General features: G+C 41.2%; 1 protein-coding gene and 1 non-coding gene across 2 annotated transcripts in view; both read left to right on the top strand.

Moving 5' to 3' along the window:
* Nucleotides 1-21,176, top strand: part of LOC111874990 (E3 ubiquitin-protein ligase HECTD1) — a gene marked incomplete at its 5' end in the record, with an annotated part of 58,198 nt that overhangs the window by 29,320 nt on the left and 7,702 nt on the right. Inside the window, 18 exon segments of the mRNA XM_033755674.1 lie at nucleotides 12-251; nucleotides 2,130-2,261; nucleotides 2,417-2,688; nucleotides 3,720-3,972; nucleotides 4,537-4,771; nucleotides 6,046-6,243; nucleotides 6,876-7,043; nucleotides 7,313-7,482; nucleotides 9,106-9,340; nucleotides 9,867-10,235; nucleotides 10,897-11,028; nucleotides 12,589-12,972; nucleotides 13,285-13,442; nucleotides 15,353-15,535; nucleotides 17,509-17,754; nucleotides 18,752-18,882; nucleotides 19,991-20,238; nucleotides 20,830-21,037. Coding sequence (XP_033611565.1) covers nucleotides 12-251; nucleotides 2,130-2,261; nucleotides 2,417-2,688; nucleotides 3,720-3,972; nucleotides 4,537-4,771; nucleotides 6,046-6,243; nucleotides 6,876-7,043; nucleotides 7,313-7,482; nucleotides 9,106-9,340; nucleotides 9,867-10,235; nucleotides 10,897-11,028; nucleotides 12,589-12,972; nucleotides 13,285-13,442; nucleotides 15,353-15,535; nucleotides 17,509-17,754; nucleotides 18,752-18,882; nucleotides 19,991-20,238; nucleotides 20,830-21,037 — 3,962 coding nt within the window.
* LOC111875003 lies at nucleotides 11,568-11,639 on the top strand. Its single transcript, XR_002844647.1, has one exon. It is a non-coding gene; the product is annotated as a small nucleolar RNA SNORD58 (small nucleolar RNA).

Below are 21,176 nucleotides of genomic sequence, written 5' to 3'. Positions count from 1 at the left end.
AATTTTTACAGCACATGAACAACCGAGAGAGTTTCACTGTGTGGCGTGAAATCCTGCAAGGAGCCCTCGAAGAGCTGACGCAGCTACTTCAAGAGGAGGGAGTAGTGTCTGCATACGAACTTCATAGCAGTGGACTTGTGCAGGCTTTGCTGTCGCTCCTGTCGACCAGCTGTTGGGACGAGGGCTTGCATAGCAACAAGAGTAGCAAGCTGCAGAAGCAGAGAGTTCGAGTCTTCAAGAGCTGCTTCAAGGTGAACAGAACCTCTTACTTAAACTTGATTGGACATGATTCTGACCNCCCCCCCCCCCCGCTATAGTTCTGTGTGTTTCATGACCAGATGAACTCTGAACTGCAGTTCTGCCTGCTTCGTTTCACTGTCCTAACAGTATCGTGCAATGCATATAAGTTGTTGCTTTTCTTGTCATATAGTCTGTACTGTTTGTCTCATTATTATTAGATTCATATATTTTATACATATCGTAATGTGAATGTGACTAGATGAGGTATGGATTGGATGTTGGATTTACTGACCACTTATATGCACAGCAATTACAAGTAATTACAGCACCCACTAAGTCTTTTCCAGCCTGCTGTGTCTTCACCAGCCATTTCCTGGCAACTGCTTCTAACATTGGAGATTTTTGAACTTCACATGTTCAAGTTCTCTCTGAATGGCAGCTCACTTCCAGCTGCCACTTTTCCTTGCAGACTGCTGTACAGAACTGACTCAACTGACTAAACTCGAAACATGAAAAACACTGTTCTTCTATTGTTGCGGGCGACAGAGTCACCACTTAGCAATGGGTCTGTATGCTACAACATAAATAGTTGCATTCATTTTCATATATTCCGTACAGTTCATCTCATTATTATTAAGTCTGTATATTTTTCCAGGTGCTTTGTTTTGAAGCATTTCTGATCTGTTCTGGTAATTCCATGAGGAAAATAATGTCGTACATGTTGTTATTGCTGTGTCTGACTTACTCACTCGTGGATCTGAGCCCTTCTGGAGGAGTCACCAATTCTGCAGCTACTCAAGAACTTCCCAGAATTTTATGGAACCCGAAGGTTCATTACCGTGTTCACAAGAGCCCTCCACTGATCCCTGTCATGAGCCAAATCAATCCAATCCATCGCATTCTATCTCTCTAAGATCCATTTTAATATTGTCCACCCACCTATGCCTTGGTCTTCCCAGTGGTCTCTTTCCTTCTGGCTTTCCCACCAAAATCCTATACGCATTCCTTGTCTCCCCTATTCGTGCTACATGCCCTGTCCACCTCATCCTCCTTGACTTGATCATTCTAATTATACTTGGAGAAGAGTACAAGTTATGAAGCTCCTCATTATGCAGTTTTCGCCAACCTCCTGTCACTTAATCTCTCTTCGGTCCAAATATTCTCAACACCCTCAGTATATGTTCCTCCCTTAATGTACCTCTTGTATGTCATAATAGATACTATCAGTAGTCATATTGTGACTTTGTTGCTAGTTTTGGTGTAGTGTCTGCATCTGTTTTAGACCATTCTATTTTGTAGGCAAGCTCTGTCTTGTATTGTCATGATGGTAAAATAAAAACAGAAGATGAGCAGAATATGTAGCATGCATGGTGGAAACAAGAAATGAATACGAACTTCTCATTTGAAAGTCTGTGTGGAGGAGACCACTTTGATTGGTGCTGGTATTAACATGTTTTGTACCAGTTCCATATATCTGCAGAATTTCTGAACCTTGAGACTTCATTCTTAATGAACTCTGGCCTTCAAAATTTCTTCCACAGTATCACTGAGTTTACACTGCCGAGGACTACCTTCCATTATCTTTAATACTTCAAGGATAATGTGGTTATATTTGCCTTGCCAGTAGGTGTTATATAAGGTCTTTATTGCCCCCCACCCTTCCCTGTCCCGTCAGGCTGAAGCCCCACCTGGAAAGGCACATGTCAAAATATATTGTCGAGGTTGTGATGTGAAATGACTTAGGAGACATTCCATCAGTACTGATGAACCATCCTTTCCACAGCAGCGAATAACTCTAAATAACCCAGAGGAGGTACCATGTGATCAGTTAAAAATTCAGTGATCAGAGCATGTAGAACCCAGTCGCTAATGTTGAATGTGTTTTGCAGGAGAAGGATGGTGAGAGTGGTGGTGTGAAATCTGCACCTATTCTGGTGCACAAGCTGGTCTCTGTCCTGGAGTCAATCGAGAAACTTCCGGTGTATCTGTACGATACCCCAGGCTCTGGATATGGCTTGCAGGTAATGAGATATTAGAGGGAAATGTCTTATGGCCTTGTAGTTTGTGCCCGAAATACTGACCTCTTTTAAGTATAATAGTAGTTGGCTATGAATATAACGCTACATTTTATTGTAGTAGATAGATGCCAAGAGGATGGTTATGTTTTCTGTTACAGATCTTGACCAGACGGTTAAGGTTCAGGCTAGAAAAGGCTGAAGGTTGTTCGTTAATAGACCGCACAGGTCGCAGCCTTAAGATGGAACCTCTCAGCACTGTCGCACAGTTGGAACGTTACTTATTGAAGATGGTAGCAAAACAGTGGTATGACTATGAACGCTCAACGTTTGCCTTCGTGCGAAAATTGAAAGAAGGACAGAAATTGACGTTCAGGCATCAGCACGACTTTGATGAAAATGGGATAATTTATTGGATAGGGACCAATGCAAAGTGAGTTCACCAGTGTTTATGCACTTTCTGTATTAATTAAGCTCCACACCATGAATATGTATGGTGGCAATGGAGGATAGTTTTAGACGTGTGTAACCTCAGAACTGGATGGAGGTGAGTGAATTTCACACCCTTACTGCTTTACGTCTGAGTAAAGAGCCCCTGTACGCATTGGGTAGGAGGTTGAATGTACCTTGGAGTTGTTGTGGATGCTATATTTAAGAGAAAAATTTGTCAGCTGTGTTGGGAATCCAGCCCCAGTTCCTTGGTTGTCCTGCTCATAGTGTATTGGTGTATTGACTGAACCATGCATGCTTCTGCATTCTCTATAAAGACCTGAAAATTAAACTATACAGAACTGTAAGTTTGTTTGTTTGTTTTCATCTAGTAGGGGCTCCATTCTGCGTGTGTACTGTCCAGTCATAGCATCCGGTATTAAAAAAAACACAAAATGTAGATTGCAAGAAGCTCTTCTTTAATAGCAGTTTTTGTTAAAATGGGCTTGCGAGACTATTGTTGTTGGCAAGTCCACCTTGTGGCAGAATTAGTAAAGGTAAAGTTTGCCTTGTGCTTAATTAAGCACCATGCCATGAAGATATACAGGGAAAAGTGGTTGTATAGCTCCTCCATTTTTGACTTCGGCACTAGATTGGAGTGAGTGGTCAGGCTTCACTCTCTAGCTGATTTTATTCAGTGGATAGGAGGCTGGGTGGGCACCACAGCCAGTCTGGATGCTGTGGGATAGAGAATATCGTGCCCCTTTCCGGAATCGAACCCTGGCCATCCAGCACATAGTCCATCACTATACCAACAGCTATTCTGAGCTCACTACCTGCAACCAACATGTGCACGCTCATAATAACACCCAACACCATTTAGAGAGGTGTGTGGAGCTTGGCTAATTACTCTTAGAGAAGGGGTGCTGTAAGTAAGTTAAAATTACCGAGTAAAACTGCTGCAGTTGGTAAAATTGTATCACAGTTCGTCATCTGTTGTAACATGTAGCATCTCATTGCGATTTGATGTTTCAGAACTTCACCTGAATGGGTCAATCCAGGACAATATGGACTGGTGATGGTAACGTCCTCCGATGGCCGCAACTTACCCTATGGACGCTTGGAGGACATCTTAAGCCGTGATTCGTCTGCACTGAATTGTCACACAAATGACGACAAGAGGGCATGGTTTGCCATTGATCTTGGGCTGTGGGTGTTACCAAGCTCGTACACACTGAGGCACGCTAGAGGATACGGACGGTCAGCTCTCCGGAACTGGCTGTTCCAGGTAAATATCCTGGAGTAACTACTGAATTGGGGCACTTGCCTCTAAGTATCTCATTTTGTGGAATAGAATACTTCTCTAGGTTATATCCTCTTAGCTGGTTGAACTCTCCACCATTTGTGGAATCCAGAATTTATCAACATTTTCACATGAACCAGTCACTTGTCTCTATCTTAAGCTCGAAGAACGCAGTCCTCATCCACTCACACTATTTATTTAAGATTAATATTAATTTTATTCTTCCAATTATGCCTAGCTTTTCCAAATAGTCTTTTCCCTTCATGTTTTGGGACTAAAATTTTGTGTATAATTCTCATTTCTCTCATGTGTGCTGCATGACCCCATGCACTTTGGTGAATTACTTTCATTACCACGTTATAGAAAAAGACAGCTATATTACAGCCTAGTAGGAAAAAAAATTGAATATTTGTTTTTGTATATGTGGAAACTTTGGATGAGGAAACCCAAAACAGTCTTTTGTGAATGTTAGGTAGACCATAGCATTAATGTTATCACACCATTGTTTCATTGTATTTTGAGCTGATTGATTGTATTGTGTTCTAACAGGTTTCAAAAGATGGTCTGAACTGGACCACGCTTTACACTCATGTAGACGACGGCTCCTTAAACGAACCAGGAAGTACCTCGTCTTGGCCATTAGAACCTCCAACAGAGGAAGCTCAGGGTTGGCGTCACATTCGCCTGCAGCAGACTGGGAAGAATGCTTCCGGACAAACACACTACCTCAGCCTCTCTGGCTTCGAGATCTATGGCACCGTGACGGGAGTCTGCGAAGATCTAGGTAAGGCTTACACTGTATGCAGAGTCACAACTTCTTATGCCCCACTCTATTTTTATTTCCATATCTAGGGTAAAGACAGGTGCATGCTTTATTCATGGAACTCATTTCCTATAATGTTATTAACATTTTGAGCAGATAGATAGACAGTCTCCAGCCCCTTTCTTATTTCTGCAGTCTTTCCTTTTCAATTGTTTCATGCCTGTATTCTCTCTCTGCACCTGGTTAAACCATCATGTTCTTATGTTAGATCATCCCATAGGCCTCATTGCTTAACATTTTAATTGTAATATTTTCTCTGCATCCGTGATCTATCCATTCGTTTTATATGTCCAAACCATCGTAATTATTATCTTCCATCTCTGTTAATAAAATTTTAATTCTAATTCTTTATTTAAAGGAGCTGCAGTAGTGCAATTTGTATAGCGCCTGGCTACAGGCTGGCATGTATTCAGGATGTGCTCGGTTCAAGTCTCAGCGGGGTCAGCCTGTATTGATTTGATGTTTTTCGTGGTTTTCCTCAGTCCTTCCCAGCTAGTGTAACGATGGGCCCTTGATTAGGCCACGACTGTTTCCATTTAGATCTTCCCCAGTTCATCAGATGTCCTACCATGCAGTGCTCTGTAATCTGTATACTGACAGCATCCCAAAACAACAAAAAAAAAACACAGGATTTGCAGAAAGATTGATTTTTTATGTAAATGTTAACTTTAAGGAACATTTGCAACTATTGGTAGTGTTATTTTAGGAAAAACATCATTTTTTTTTAAGATTTGAGGTTTTCACAGTGGTGACTATGAAGAAAGCAGTCTTCTGGGATGTGGCACCATGTAGACGTCATGTTAACCGACGTTTCAGAGGAACATATTGCCTCCATATTCTTCTACCCTGAAGATGGAGACGATACGTTCCTCCGAAATGTCTGTTAACACCACATCTACACGGTGCCACATCCCAGAAGACTGCATTCTTCATCATTATTTTTCCTTGTAGTTTAGATGCTGGTAATTCACACAGACTCCCTTTTGTGTCATACAAATATTCAGTTGCACCGGATATCAGGAAGGACACACAAAAATGATGTTCTTGGATGTCTCTTTCCATGTTAATCTTGAAGGAAGGAGGTTATGAAATTTCAGAACCAGAGCCAGAAGATGCTTAGAAATCTCGTTAGTTAATACTGAGGAGAATGATGACATATAACTCATTAATAGAAACACTCTTATTTATTTCTGTGGTGTTGGCAACTGTGAATGCTGTACAACAAATGTGTGCAGTGTTCCATTCTCCACCTGCAGGAAAAGCTGCAAAGGAGGCAGAGGCAAACCTGCGGCGGCAAAGGCGACTTCTGCGCACGCAGGTGCTGAAACATCTGTTAGTTGGTGCTCGTGTTGTGCGTGGACTAGACTGGAAGTGGCGGGATCAGGACGGGAACCCGCCAGGCGAGGGCACTGTGACTGGAGAACTTCATAATGGTATGTGTGATGTGGGAAGAATTCTCTCTCTGTAAGAAGACTAAGTTCTTGGCATGAATTTAAGAAGCAGGCTTGGCCAAGCTGTGTAAGTTTCATGTGTATGTTCAGTTTTAGCACTGAAGGGCTTAAATTAAAAGAATAGTTCCATTTCAGTAAGTATCAGGTGTTTAACTTGCTAACAACTTACTATTGTATGTGACTGACTGTGGCAGAAGATTAGTCATGAAAATTAATTTTGTTGAAACTTTGTGTAAATTTAATATGGTTCATTTTCTTCTTGTATATTTCACAGAGATTAGATTTTCCATTAAATCATCTTGTCGGTGAATATAACTCCAACGTTTAGGAAACTCTTTTTGACACAAGAATTCTTCAGTGATTTATATTATCATGAAAGTTTTAATCTTGTATGTTACAAGCAGATGCATCAGCCCTCTGCCTTGGATGTATTTTGCTTTCCTAGCTGGTGTCACAATATATTGTCAGTTAAACTTTAAAGTATCTTTGTAATGTTCTCTATTAGGTCTGTGGTAGGAAACAGGAAACAGAAGAGTTTTGAGTTTGATAACATTGTCGTGAGACTCTAATTCCATTGTGGTTTCTCTCAACTGTTTTTGTCCTTTATTTCCTAGGCTGGATTGATGTAACGTGGGATCATGGAGGTTCCAATTCATACCGAATGGGAGCGGAGGGGAAATATGACCTTAAATTGGCTGCAGGATATGACACTAGCAGCGGTTCAGAGGCAGTAGCACCTGGGACATCTGTTGGGACCGGAAAGTCATCTGGGGGTTCATCTGGTAAGATTTATTTCAACAGAACTTGAGAACCATCTGATAAAAACATTAAGAAACCTAATGACATCATGTCACATCAGTGCTGACGGTTATCTTCATAGTCGCCATTGTCAGAACCTCAAAATACTGGGTGTCCTGACTGTGGATAGGAGCAGGAGGTGGTGTGTGCGGCCAGGTAGCCAAGTCTCAGTGTCGTATAGAACCTGCCACTTATAATTGCTGCTATACAGAGTGTATCAGTTATCATTATTTTAATTTGTGCTGGGTTTCAGGCAAAGGTAGCAAAAACATTGCAGATTCAACAAAGAGTGGGGGCACCAGTGTACTGACAAGTCGAAAGTCAAGCTCTACTCCTAGTCTACCTGATGCAACTGAGAACCATTCCAAAACATCGGTAGCTAGCACCGAGCAAGCAGCATCCGCAGATAACCTCGCTGCCAAGGTACAGTTGACACAGTGTGGTTTGTGTCAGCAGGATTGTTACGGTTCTGAAAGTGTGCTGATGTGTGGCATATTGCTGAAAGTTGGTGCTGAGTCTGTGATATGTTAACGTTTTCACTGCCAAGCCTGCATATATTCACATTTTGAACTGTCTGTGCCAGTCTTGCATGTGTCATATGTTGGACCTGTGTATCCATCTTGGGCCTCATAACTACAGTGCAATTTCATTGTTAAGAGNGCAGAGGAAACCAAAGTACTCAGAGAAAACCTGCCCCAGTGCCTCTTTGTCCACCACAAATCCTACATACATGACCCAGGCTCAAAGCTGGGTTGTCGCAGTTGGAAGCCAGCGACTAACTGCCTGAACTATGACATGGCCTGTTAAAATACATATGTACAAACCCATCACCTAATTTCCAATTATTGATGATTCAGTATTATGGCTCTGAGGTTCGAATTGTAATGCAGATATGGCAGTAGTTCTTCTGTTTGGAGTGGTTATCATGGGCATTTGGAAATAACAAAGAATAACTAAGCCATCTCATCACCATTAACAGCGTGTGAACCACAGATTTAAAGATTTTTTAAACATACATAACCTCTTCTGCTTGCAACCTTTCTGCAGTTTGCTGCATGCTTACAGCTGTCAGCCACATTACACCTGTAATTTGCTGCCTGTGCATATGTGAGAAAAAAGAAGTTTGATTTTTGTCAGTCTGTAGCAACAGGAAATAGTTTAAATGATATTGCTGCTTAACATATGTACTCTACATTTTGGGCCTGCCACAATTGTAGTATATTTCCCTATAATGAAGTCCTTATTAAAGGTTGTACTCACTGTGTGGCAGTTTCACTGTTCAGCTTGAACCAGAAAATTAGATTAAAATGTTCATATTACAAAGATTGCTCAGAAATCCAGTAAATTTTATTGATATCAATCCTCTGTCTACCAAGAGCCGAATGCTAGAACTGCCAAGGATGCATGTTGTTAATAGCAATTACACAGAAAAACCACAGAACTTTCCTCAAATGAACTTCAAACAACAGAAATAATCTGTGTGAATGCCTGTTATTCCCTCTACGCATCACTTGAACTTAAGAGCCAGTTTTCTTAGGCAGTGGCAATCTAGCACAAGTACCCTATGTCAGGCTGGTCAGTACAAATGCTAAGGATTAACTAATCTAACTTTGCTCCTCTCATGAACATGATAAGAACATTTTTCAAAATAAGATTTAAATAATAATTATTTTATTGTTTGTGAATTTGTGTTTGAAATATTAATCATTGTGCCATAAAGGTGTGGGGGAAGGTAGATAACATAACATAACATAACAGCTGCATGCATTCTTAACTTATAATATCAACTGTAAAGTGAAATTTGTTTTTAATTTTGAATCATTTATTAAAATTTATGAGTAACTAATGCAGTTGAATTGACTTTGAGTCCTTCTCCCCCTTTTCATTAGCCGGCTTAGCAGTATGGGAGGTCTGAGGTTCTCACAGCACTGAGGAATGAGGGAGGAATCAGATTCTTCCAAAATGTTGGTACCCGCCTACTGGGCTGTGTGTCATTACACCCCAAGAGATAGTACTCTTCAAGTTTGTACCCTTTGTATGTTGTAGCAAGCTGCAGAAGCAATCGCTGAGAGTGTTCTGTCAGTGGCACGAGCTGAAGCGATAGTTGCAGTGACGGGAGAGAGCCAGTCTTCATCTACACCCGCAGGAGAGCTCTCGGTTGTGGTGCATGCATTACGAGATCCACACACTGACCTGTCTGCAATTTCATCTTCGGCTGCCAGTGACCTTGCTACTATTGTAGAGACATTAGCGCTTGGTGAATCAACCAGGATTAATATTGGTATGTAGCACAGAGTCCTTATAACATTATGTCAGTCAGTGTTTTTATGCTTTCAGTAGAGAGAAATTAAAATTTGGATTTGAGGTTAGGTAAAATGGGGAAAGTGCTAGGAAATCTTAGCATTTGTTAAATTGGCAAGGATCAGCAGTGCTATGTTGTGAGGAAAGTGAGCCAGATTCACTTGAGAGGAAACTATGTATCTATACACAAGCAAAAGGGCACGTGATAGCGTATTTGGTTGAGGCACTCTTCTACCAGCTGGAAGGTCGCAGGTTTGATTCTTCATGTCATGATTCTTCCAGCCACAATATGGCCCTGGGATCCACTCAGCCTCTAACATAAATGAGAACCATGAATTTTCCTGGGAGTAAAGGGTGGCTGGCGCATAAGCCTGACAGACTCACTGCCATCTGTGAGCTGATTGTCTAGAAAATGTGGGATCCTTGATGTCTAGCAACCCAGTGGGCCTCCATGGACTCTTACAGGGATAGATTTACTATTCTATATATAAATGTTCCCATGTCAGGTTCCACAAGCAACCAACTGAGGCGGCAGATGAGTTGCAGTGAGGAAACAAACTCATCTTGTGGTAGAAACAAGATATCAGCCTCTGGGAATACTTCAAACGTTGAAGCTACAAAAACGAATCAGTCATCGTCCGGTTCCACCACTATGAACAAGACATATGGCTCATCTCGTGCGAATAAGGTGCAGCTGTCCTCCGCGACAGACCCGCACTCTGTTTTGTCTGTGGAAGCTGTAGAGGTGTTGGATAAGATGAGAGAAGGTGCCGACTTGCTACGCAACAACACCAATAGCTTCTTGTCAGGAGAATTACTACCCACTTCTCTTTTGGTTGGGACCGGCCAGCAGCCATCTTCTGCTGCATCCATAGGTAATATTGCAGAAGCTGTACCCACAATTCTGTATTCTAAATGTCTTTGCTTATGTTTATCAAGAGAGAATGTTGCTGGATGTGGAACATACTCTCATATATGGGTGATAATACTGTGTATGCAGTAACTGCCTGTTACTAGTTAACAGACACTTAATAAGTGATGTTACATCATTAGAGATCATGTGGAAGCCATGTTGATTTCGTTCTGTTGAAGTCTATATGATGCCAGTTTTAAATTAATGGTTATTGGGCATGCCAAAGAGACTAACAGTTGTATGACTCAGGAAAGTATACTTCCAAGGCAAACGTATACTAATTGAAGGACAAGCAGCTGTTAATTGCTACTGTGTAATAAAATTATTTTCTTTTGATATTGTTCACTGTGAATGGGTTGGGCTAAATATGAAATACAAAATCTCTTGAGGCTTGAAGCTATCATGGTGACTAAAGTAATGTCTTGGGTCACCGGGTTTGTCAGTTTGGAGCTTTGGCATTCTGGAGACTTCCCCTGTCTTGAAAACACTAGACTTTTGACTATAAATTGTCATGCCTGAGTACTCCAATAAGACTTTATCATTCAAAATGCCTTGGTTTTCACTATTTATTAATTTTGCACTTTATTTAAGTATAAGAGTGAAAGGTGAATACTTTATTGTAGGACTAATGGCCGCCACATTAGCTCCATCAGTTCGTATTAGCGTGACCGGAGGACAAGAGAGTTCAGACTCGGTCATGAATGAGAAAGGATTACGCATCAAGAACAGACAGCCCCCAGCTGCAGTGACCGAGAGTAAGATTATAGTCTGAATGTTATGTACTTAATTGGCATTAATACAATTACTGAGTTCCTGGACATTATCCATCATCCTGTTTTTTTTTATTTCTTTAAAAACATCATTTCGGAGACTGGATTCTGTTTCTGTCTTCAGGTAAAAGCGTACTCAGTTGAGCCTAGTTGATAGAGGTAATCTTTAATACACGTAAGTAGGCCACGCACCGGCATGCATCAAGACATGTAACAGTCTAGACACGATATCTGTGACATGATGCAAAGAAAGGAGCACAGTTGAAACGAATGAGATTATGAAAAATGCCGGACACCAGTCTGAGTCATGATGCTGACGTGAGCTTCATGCTTACGAATCACAAATGAAGCAAGACTGCATATTTTATCTCATGTCTTGACGCAGTTTGTGTGCGGCCACCCTTAGTGTCCAAAATATTGTGTTCTAAATTTAAAAAAAAACAGGATGTGGGTAATGTCCAGAAACTCAGTATTTGCATTAATATACAATTGTCAGAAACTTTTAGATCTTAATTGCGATTTGCTTGCTGTGATGATTAATCTTAGGACACCTTTAGACTGGTATCATGATAAGAATCATATTGCATCTGAGCAAGCTGTTCTCACTTATGTTTTATGTTGAATTTGTTGTGTTCAGGCATCATTTTCTCCATTTTGCCCCTTCTTCGCTCATTTTCTTTGAATGAGTTGTCTTATTACAAATTCTCCATATTACACTGTCTTCCCATTCATTCATTTCCTTTATTTTCCATATAGCCATACAGGCAAAAAACCTAGGATGTGGAAATAGTCCCTTTGATAATAGATGTATACATATAATAAATTACATAAGTTACATAATTAAAATCACATACATTAGTCCATTAACATAGATAATAGAACAAAAAACTTATTACAATTCTAATTAATAAACATAATTTAAAAAGAACATTACTATAAAAACTTAAAATTAATGCAATTTCATTCAAATTACCCAAATTAACTGAATTATATGCATTACAGGTACATTTACCCATTTCTTTGCAATGCTCCTTTTTCTCACCATCATATTTTATGCCCAAAGGAATCCATCAGTTTTTACTCATGTTTAATAGATATCCAAGTCACTGTACCCATATTTATAATAAGAATTATGCTAAGTCCTGCTTGATAGCTGAGTTTTCAGTCCTAGTCTAGAATCTCTTGAAAAAAATTGCATGACTGTGATTATCATGATTTATTACAGTGTTCTGATGTGTGATGCTGTACTGTGTAGATAGGTAACTGTGTTTTGGAGGAACCAGCTGCTGCTATTCTTTAGGGTAGAAGAGTGACTGTTCTGTCCTTCAGGATTGCAGATGGCATCAGCAGGTAGCAATGAAACATTGGTACATACCTACCAAAGTGCACAATGTCACATCTCAAGAAACTGTAACCTTAATATTCACTACTGTGAGAACCTTAAGTCACATATGACAAATCCTGTATAGTGTCGTCATATATTTGTTAACGCTTTTCTGACAAAAAACATGCGGAACTGAACACGCTGAGATGTTACTTTTCCAGTTAAGAGAGACAAGGAGTGCGAGGAAGAGCCAAGTGGAGGTTCCGTGGTCGTATCAAACGCAATGAGCGTGAGTGTTCCGAACTTGACGTCAGCAGCTGGGACCAACACGATGGAAACATCAGCTACTGCAGGACTGCTTGAGACGTTCGCCACGATGGCACGTCGCCGCACTCTTGGTGCTGTGACAGGTGGTGCTGGCGGCACTGGTGGGGGTGGTACGGGATCTGGTGCAGGCAATGCCGGCAGTGGAGGTGGAGGGAGCATTCCATCCCCATCGTGCACAACACCTTCTCCATCGCCGTCTCCCGGGAGCTCGCTCTTCCCCCGTGGTCCCAGCTCTGTCTCCAGTCTTGTCCGGCTTGCGCTGTCCTCCAATTTTCCAGGTTAGTCATGTTTGTCTCTGGAGGCCTCCTATATCCGTTTATTTAACAGGAATGGTGGAGTTGAGGAATGTGGTCTTCTGAGTTGCAACGCCATGTAGTTTACCTTCAAAAAATAGTTGTCTCTTCGTCTGATGACTTGCATAAAATTCAAAAACTGCAAACAGAAAAGAAATACACCTACACAAATTATGTATGAACCTACAAATGTATGCTCTCAGCACTGCAAGTGAGTATCTCTTTAGTGTTACTAAGTGAGTAATTAGTTTGGTCTGTTATCAGTATATAAACGTGTTCATGCCTCTCGTGTACCAGGTGGCTTGCTGAGCACAGCACAGAGCTACCCCAGCCTCACTACGAGTGGACCTACTGGCACAGGTTCAGGTGGAATCTCAACAACAGCAGGCACTGGGCCTTGCCTTAGCCAGGCACTCACAATGAGCCTCACATCCACATCCAGCGACAGTGAGCAGGTTAGTTCACCAGAGCCTGCGTAGGAGTAGAAACACGTGTATATACTCAGTAGAGTACAAGTACGTGGGCCTAAAATATGTAGGTCATCCAGAAGGTAAAATCCTTTTGGTGATCAAAAAAAATTACATCCCTACAGACCTTAAATCTTTTTCCTGCATAATCCCCATGAAGATTCAGTCCTTGTCATGTTGTGTGACGAGTTTCTCATCATAAGAGATCTGCCACTGGTCCACTGGACCAGTCTTTTTAACCATGTTCTTCACTGCTTGATCGATATGCATGCGTGTGAAACCCAGAAACTTCTTAAAGTGTGTGAACAAGTGAAAATCACTTGGAGCCAGGTCCAGACTTAGGGAGGATGGAGGAAAAAAAGAGACCCAGGCAATGTTTGCAGGTAGCACATGTGTCCTCATGGCCTTTACTGTCTGGATGACCTTTATACATTCTTTACACCCTTGCATATCCCTTTTGTATGGTAGTCATTAATTGCATGATGTCAGTAGAACCAAGATGTTTAAAATCTCCTGTTTCTGGATGGTAAACTGTGACTTCTGAGGTAGAATCTGCCTACAGTTCCATTGTACTGAGAGATTTAAAGTGCGGTGCTCTTGCAGTAAAGTTTAAATATCAGAAAATGTTTCAAATTAAAGTTAGATATCGTAATTTGTATTGTGTATGAATTTTTGTGCTTCGAACATTTTTTGAAGTCAGGAAAGCAGGATTTGAGGTTTGTATAAGCTGAGGATTGTACTAGTCTGATATGAACCAGAATTTTTTAAATTTCCTGACATCTTTAAGTCTGGTTTTCCAATAACAAAGTATTACCTAAATCTGTCAGTGGTTTGGATATGAATCAGAATTAGACATGGTGTCCCCTACATGTGTTCGTTTTGTGCCCTCTTTGCAAGGAATGCAAAATAATTGTGTTGCTGGGTACCTCATACCAGGGGATAATTTCCAGCATACAGATGGTCAGAAGAGAAATCATCCAAGGTAGTGCACTTCTATCCTTCTCTTGTTTTATAAACAAAGAACTCCTGCAAGTGTCTGTGTGTCTGATTAGGAACCATGTTGTGTGCACGTGTAGAGTCTCTAACCCCCCCCCCCTCCACACTTGTAATACACATTTAAGCAGTGTGTGGATTATCATTGGACTTGGTATAAACATCATGTTATTGGGACTTGCTTGAGCATAACCTTCATTTTGTGGTGTTTAAGTCTGTATACAGCCTTGTGGAGTTATCCTTTTTTATTTCTAGCCTCAGTCCTACCAGATCCACCAGGCAAATGTCATAAAAATATGTGTAGAAACTGTTCAAGAAAATATGGAACTCCCGCTGTCTTTTGTTTCACTACATAAGCTACTAAAAGAGATATCAAGGAATGTAAAGAGTAGAGATGTGCAACTCTCATCAAACAGTTGCAGTGAGGAAGTTTCCCCCCCAGTGGGCCTAGGCCTACCTCCATGAACTTCTCCGTTCACTTCGGTTTTTCTAGATCTTACACATTTGGTAGGACTCCTTGGGCGGGTGATCAGCTCGTCGCAAGGCCTCTGCCTGTACACAGACACAGAAAACTGCACACACACAAACTAAACATCCATGCCCTGAGTGGGATTCGAACCCACTATCCCGGTTTCCAAGCGAGCGAAGACAGTACATGCCTTAGACCACTCGGCTACCGTGACCGGCTCAGTGAGGAAGTAAATTCATAAATTTGATGGTAGAAGGCTTCTTATTGTGGACCTATACAGGAAAGTTATGATCCCAGAAGTTTATTTACTGGAAGACAGGAAAGTGTTGAGGCTTGCACGCCGAACATGTGATTAAGTTATAATTATTTGATTCACTTTATTTTCTGTATCACTTGACCGTCAGTGAACAGTGATTGATTGATTGTTTTATGACAGGATTTCCTGGACAGCTGTCGTGCCCCAACATTGTTGGCTGAACTGGAAGATGATGATGAAATGCCTGGACCAGATGATGATGAAATGCCTGGACCAGATGATGATGAAAATGATGATGATGAGAATGAGGATGATGATGATTATGAAGAGGTCATGGTTAGCAGAAATTTACTATCATTTATGGTACACACCCACATGATATTTATATTAAGTGTAAATGTGATGTTTAGAGGCAGAGAGATTGCAAGAAATGGTATTGACTTATTGTATATGGCTTCTATTGTTTGTAAGGGATTTTAAGGGTAGACAACATTTGTACATACAGAATACTGGGGTTTTGGACTTTTTCCATCGTCCAGAATTTTAGGTAATAGAGGACACGACGTTTCGGAAACTGGATCTGTTTCTGTCCTCAGGTGAGAGATTGAGATTAGCTCTTTCTAAGGGGCCTAACTGAGTAGGTTTCTTCCTTTCTCACCTGAAGACGGAAATAGATCCAGTTTCCGAAACATCGTGTCCTCTGTTACCTAAAATTCCAGACGATGGAAAAGGTCCAAAACACCAGTAATTCCGTGTCATCCACAATCGTCAGAACTGTTTAGAATCAACATGTGTACATATCAGACTGCAGGAATGTATGTCATTCAGAACTTGATGTGAGGGAAGTTAGTAACAGGATGTATCATAAATTATTGAATGATGTGACATCATCTCTAGTAGCAGTAGGGTTATTAATTAATTATTTTTCTTGGGGAATGGGGTTTGTTCACAGGGTACTAGTATTATGAGTGAATTTTCTTTTAAAAAGAAAGGGTCAGACTGTATCATCGATATTTTGACATGTGCTGAGCATTGCAGTTGGAAAAGCTAGCATGAGAATGTGGTGAATTGCGTATTTCTGATAAGGTTCATGCTCAGTTTGATTGTATGAAACCATGGAAGTGAAATTTGGTAAGAATTCTAAAATGCTGTATTTACTTCCATAGTTGCCTGAAATCTGTGCACAGTTTTTTTGCATTATAACAAGGATGTGATTAGATCTACCCACTGCAGCGGTCTTATAAGACCGAAGTTCATCAGTATTTCATCCATGCCCAAGTGGAATTAGAGCCCATGATCCCGGCTTCCGAGTGAGCAAAGACAGTGCATGCCTTAGACCTCTCGGCTTCTGTGACCGGCTTGCACTATATATACTTCTGTTGAATCTCAAATGCCTTGCATACAAACATGCCTCCCCACCCTTAACCAGAACAGTATAATGCGTGGTAAGGTTAGGGAATGGTACTATGAAGGTCAGTGAGGAAAGAATATGTTAATATTTTTTTATTAAAATATGAATCTTCACTACTGTAAAAGCCAAGCTGGTTGGTATAGCTGATAGCTACTCAGACTGAGGTTCTTCATGGTTTTCTTCAGTCCTTCTTGACAAATATTGGGATACTGGGGAGGTGGTCACACCGAATCTCGTCTGGGACTCCAACTACCCTGAATTTCGTTCTTGGTTTTCTTTAGTCATTTCAAGCAAATATTGGGGTAGTACTTCAGGTCACAACCACATTCTTCCAAATCCTTTCCAGTTCATTATTCATTAGTCATCCTGTCATTTGATGCTATGTGGTGTAGGTGCTGACAACACTGTAAAATTAACCACAAATAAGCTGCCTCTGTGGGCTAGTGGTCAGAGGTCCTGGGTTCAATTCCGAGTGCTACCAGATTTTCTGAGAAGTAGTGGGTCTGGAACAGGGTCCACTCAGCCTTGTGAGGATAATTGAGGAGCTACTTGAATGGAAAAGCAGTGGCTCTGGTCTAGAAAACCGAGATCAACAGCCGTGGGTATCTGTTGCACTGACCATGCGACACCCTCTATCCACAAAAGTTGGCACTAACTTCGCCGACAGGCGGTGGTCGCTGGGTATAGTTCACTTACATACTAAAAGCCACAGTTTTAATACTCCACTGTGAAACCTCATATCTTGTGTACAGAATATGAAGTTGTAGTTACTGTAATTGTTTGATTAAATTGCTGAAGTAATACCGTTGGCTTGAGTTGCAGCCTGTCAGTGACTCAGTACTATCCCAGACTACTTCATAGAAGTGGTCTATATGTGTATATGTTGCCACTGTGACATGTGCCATGATGTTATGGTACTCGACAGGAGGAGGAAGGGTACGAGGTACGAAATGGGAAACGCCGCAGCTGGGATGATGAATATGTTCTAAAGAGACAGTTCTCGGCACTGATTCCGGCATTCGATCCGCGCCCAGGCCGAACAAATGTAAACCAAACAACAGATCTCGAAGTGCCCCCTCCTGGAGCAGATGACAGAGGCAACAGTCAGGAAGTGGATCTCATGCCGCAGCCGAAGCTACACCTTGTGCTGCGAGGACCAAACCTACCAGGGGTAAGTTAAGTGGCTTTCTAGGCTGCGATCCTCTGTGGTTTGATAGACAGGGACCAATATTTTGAAGAAACCTACCATCTCCATCTTCAGGATTGAGGACAAAACAGGTTTCTTTGCAATGTTTATATTTTCACGTTTTTATGGAATGACTTTAGATGTGTTTTGGATCGGTGATTGGATTTATCGCACATTTATACGCACAACACATAACTGCAAGTAGCTATAGCATTGTTGCTAGTTCACCACAGCCTTCTGTGTCTTCACCAGTTTTCTGGTAACAGCTTCCATTGGTGGACTTTCCCCTTCCTCTTGGTTCCCGAAACTCCCCCTATGCCTCAGCTACCAGCTTCTCACAGTGACAGCTTGCAAGGACTGAACCACAGCAATCCTCACTAAATCACTCATGAATGAACGAACTCCACTAACTAACTTACCAACTGCAGCTCCCAAGTTGTCCCACTTATGATATTTCAGCACAACAACACAGAAAACACCATTCCTCGTTGTTGTAGTTCAGTTGTTACCATGGGAACATGTTTGCGAGGCTGTTACTTAGTAACAACTGTTACTAAGTTGCGCAGCAGTGGGTCTACATGCCACAACAAGTATCTACCAAACTACATGGTGTTATATCACAGAAGACCAGTACTGTGACGACCTCATATCTGTTAAAAAGACTTGGTTTCTGCTACACATGTTGCTTTATTGGCAACTAGATGCCTCCTTTTCTGCAGCAGTTAGTCTCGCTTTGTCAATGCTATCTGCTTTACAGGGTGTATATGTACTGATTTAACAGGTTCATCTTCTTCACTTTTTCGTGTTGTAAGAGCTAAAAGTTTAATTATATAAGCTAGGAAGAAATATACAAAATGAAGAGTGCAACACACTGTTAAGATTGATTTGAGTCTTGGGCTTTTCTTTCACTTGATGGTCTTTGGATGTGCAAGTGGTACTCCAGCTGTGAAAAATATAGAAATCAATCATGATTTTCTTGCAGGTACAGGATGTTGAAGTGGAACTGAATGATCCAAACTGGACAATATTTCGTGCAGTCCAACAGTTGGTACAACTGGCGGACCTTGGCAGTCGGCAAGAAAAGCTACGCCGTATCTGGGAACCAACCTACACGTTAGTTGACCATATAGTTCTGTGAAGTGGTGTGTGTATGCACAGATAAGGCTGGTTCATTGACTAGCAGATGTGTTTCTTGTTACAAAATGTGATAATCCTCTTAATTGTTGTGGCAAACTTTTGGATTCCATGATAGGGAATTTTTTGACTACCTGAATAACTATGAATTTATCAGTGAAGACATTGTAGGATGCACTTGGTTAGTGTATTATGAGTTTGTTTGTTGTTTAGTTACAACAGTGAGTCTGTTTAGTGTTTCGCTTCCAATGAGCCTAGTCCTCTTGTCTCATGGTTAACTTCCCTTGTTCTGGNCCATTTCCGAAGTCGAAATGTGTAAGCTGGGTGGCTTTCTGTGTATAAATAGGATCCTCTCTCAAAATGGAAAGGGTGGGAGGGAGAGGGAGAGAATCTTGGGAATGGTGTTAATCAGCAATAAGTTAATATTCAGTGGGTCAAGAAATTCTTGAGGTGGAATTTGTAGATGTCTGAAGGTTTTTGATGATAATATGTAACAGTAACTNGAGGCGATACGTTCCTCTGAAACGTCGGTTAACACCACTTATACACGGTGCCAAATCCCAGAAGACTGCTTTCTTCAGTAACTATGACTGTTTTTTGGATATTAATTGTTGATGAATGATATTTCTAATGGGTGCAGTGGAATAGGAACCTTTTCCTCTTACACCACATGGTGCCAATGTCCATTTTCCAAAATGCAGTACTGCAAAGCATTTCGAAACAGTGGATATTGTCAGAAGTAGTAACTGTAGTTAAAATCTGTAGAGCATACAGACCAAATGTCTTTCATATTTGTAACACATTGACATGTGTAGTGTGGTACACGTGATGAAAGTGACGGGTTCTAGTTCAGATGGTTGGGTTTATAAGCACTTTGGTTACAGATTCTCTCAACACATTTCNTAAAATCTGTAGAGCATACAGACCAAATGTCTTTCATATTTGTAACGCATTGACATGTGTAGTGTGGTACACGTGATGAAAGTGACGGGTTCCAGTTCAGATGGTTGGGTTACAGATTCTCTCAACACATTCAAATACAGTGCTATCCCTGATTTACACACTGGCCTTCTCCTGGTTGTTTCAGGATTGTATATCGTGAGGTGAAGGAAGAAGAAGGCTCTGGCCATGAGGTGGGTGGGGAGAGCACCCCTGTGATAACACTTTATTCCCGAGGCTCAAGGGATGCGGGTACCCTGTCGAGCACAACATCCCCCTCCACCCCTATTCCTGGAACCCCTTCAATGTCGTGCACTGTGGAGGATGTGCTACAGCTGCTGAGACACCTATTCGTTATCAGCACATTCCGAGACGATGCTCAAAACGCAGCAGATGGTGAGTGACACATCTATTCTAAATGAGATGGTCAGTGACATGTTTATTCCAAATGAGATGGTGCATGGCATGTTTATTCTAAATGAGGTTGTTAATGACACATTTATTCCAAATGAGATGGTGCATGACATGTTTATTCTAAATGAGGTTGTTAATGACACATTTATTTTGAATGAGTTTGTGAGTGACACATTTATTCTAAATGAGATCGTGAATGACACATTTATTATGAATGAGATAATGGGTGACACATTTATTCTAAATGAGCTTGTAAGTGACATTTTTTAAATGAGGTGGTGAGTGACACATTTATCGTGAATGAGATTATGAGCGACACATTTATTCTAAATGAGATGGTGAGTGACACATTCTAAATGATGGTACAGAAAGGAAAGTATGAAAATTACTGACTTCTGGGATGTGACAGTATGTAATCTGCGTTGTGTCACACTTGAAATAGAGAGTTATCATGAAAACCATATCTGCTTGTTTGTTGTCCCATCTCATTTGACACTATATAACCACTGCTTATAAAACATCATTAAAGAATGTAAGGATGATTCAGTCATTTTACGGGGTTGCTGTTGGCAGATATGGAGAGTGATGGGGAATTGTCACCAGAAGAGTTCACAAGCAAGAAGATCACAAACAAACTGCTTCAGCAGATACAGGACCCCTTGGTGTTATCATCTGGTGCATTGCCAAGCTGGTGCGAGGAGCTTAATCATTCATGTCCATTCCTGTTCCCCTTCGAGACCCGGCAGCTTTTCTTCAATTGCACGGCATTTGGTGCCTCCAGGTAACCGCATCTGTGCCCACAAGTGTCGTGTGCGCTGTCTCATTTTTGTCCTCGTGAATAGAGGTTATACATATCTCAGTACTGTGGCATCGACAGCTGTATTCTAACTATGTAATTACGTTTGTCATCACAACAGTTT

Source organism: Cryptotermes secundus, unplaced genomic scaffold, assembly GCF_002891405.2.
Source record: "Cryptotermes secundus unplaced genomic scaffold, Csec_1.0 scaffold868, whole genome shotgun sequence".
NCBI lineage: Eukaryota > Metazoa > Arthropoda > Insecta > Blattodea > Kalotermitidae > Cryptotermes > Cryptotermes secundus.
This window is presented reverse-complemented; position numbering and strand designations above follow the sequence as displayed.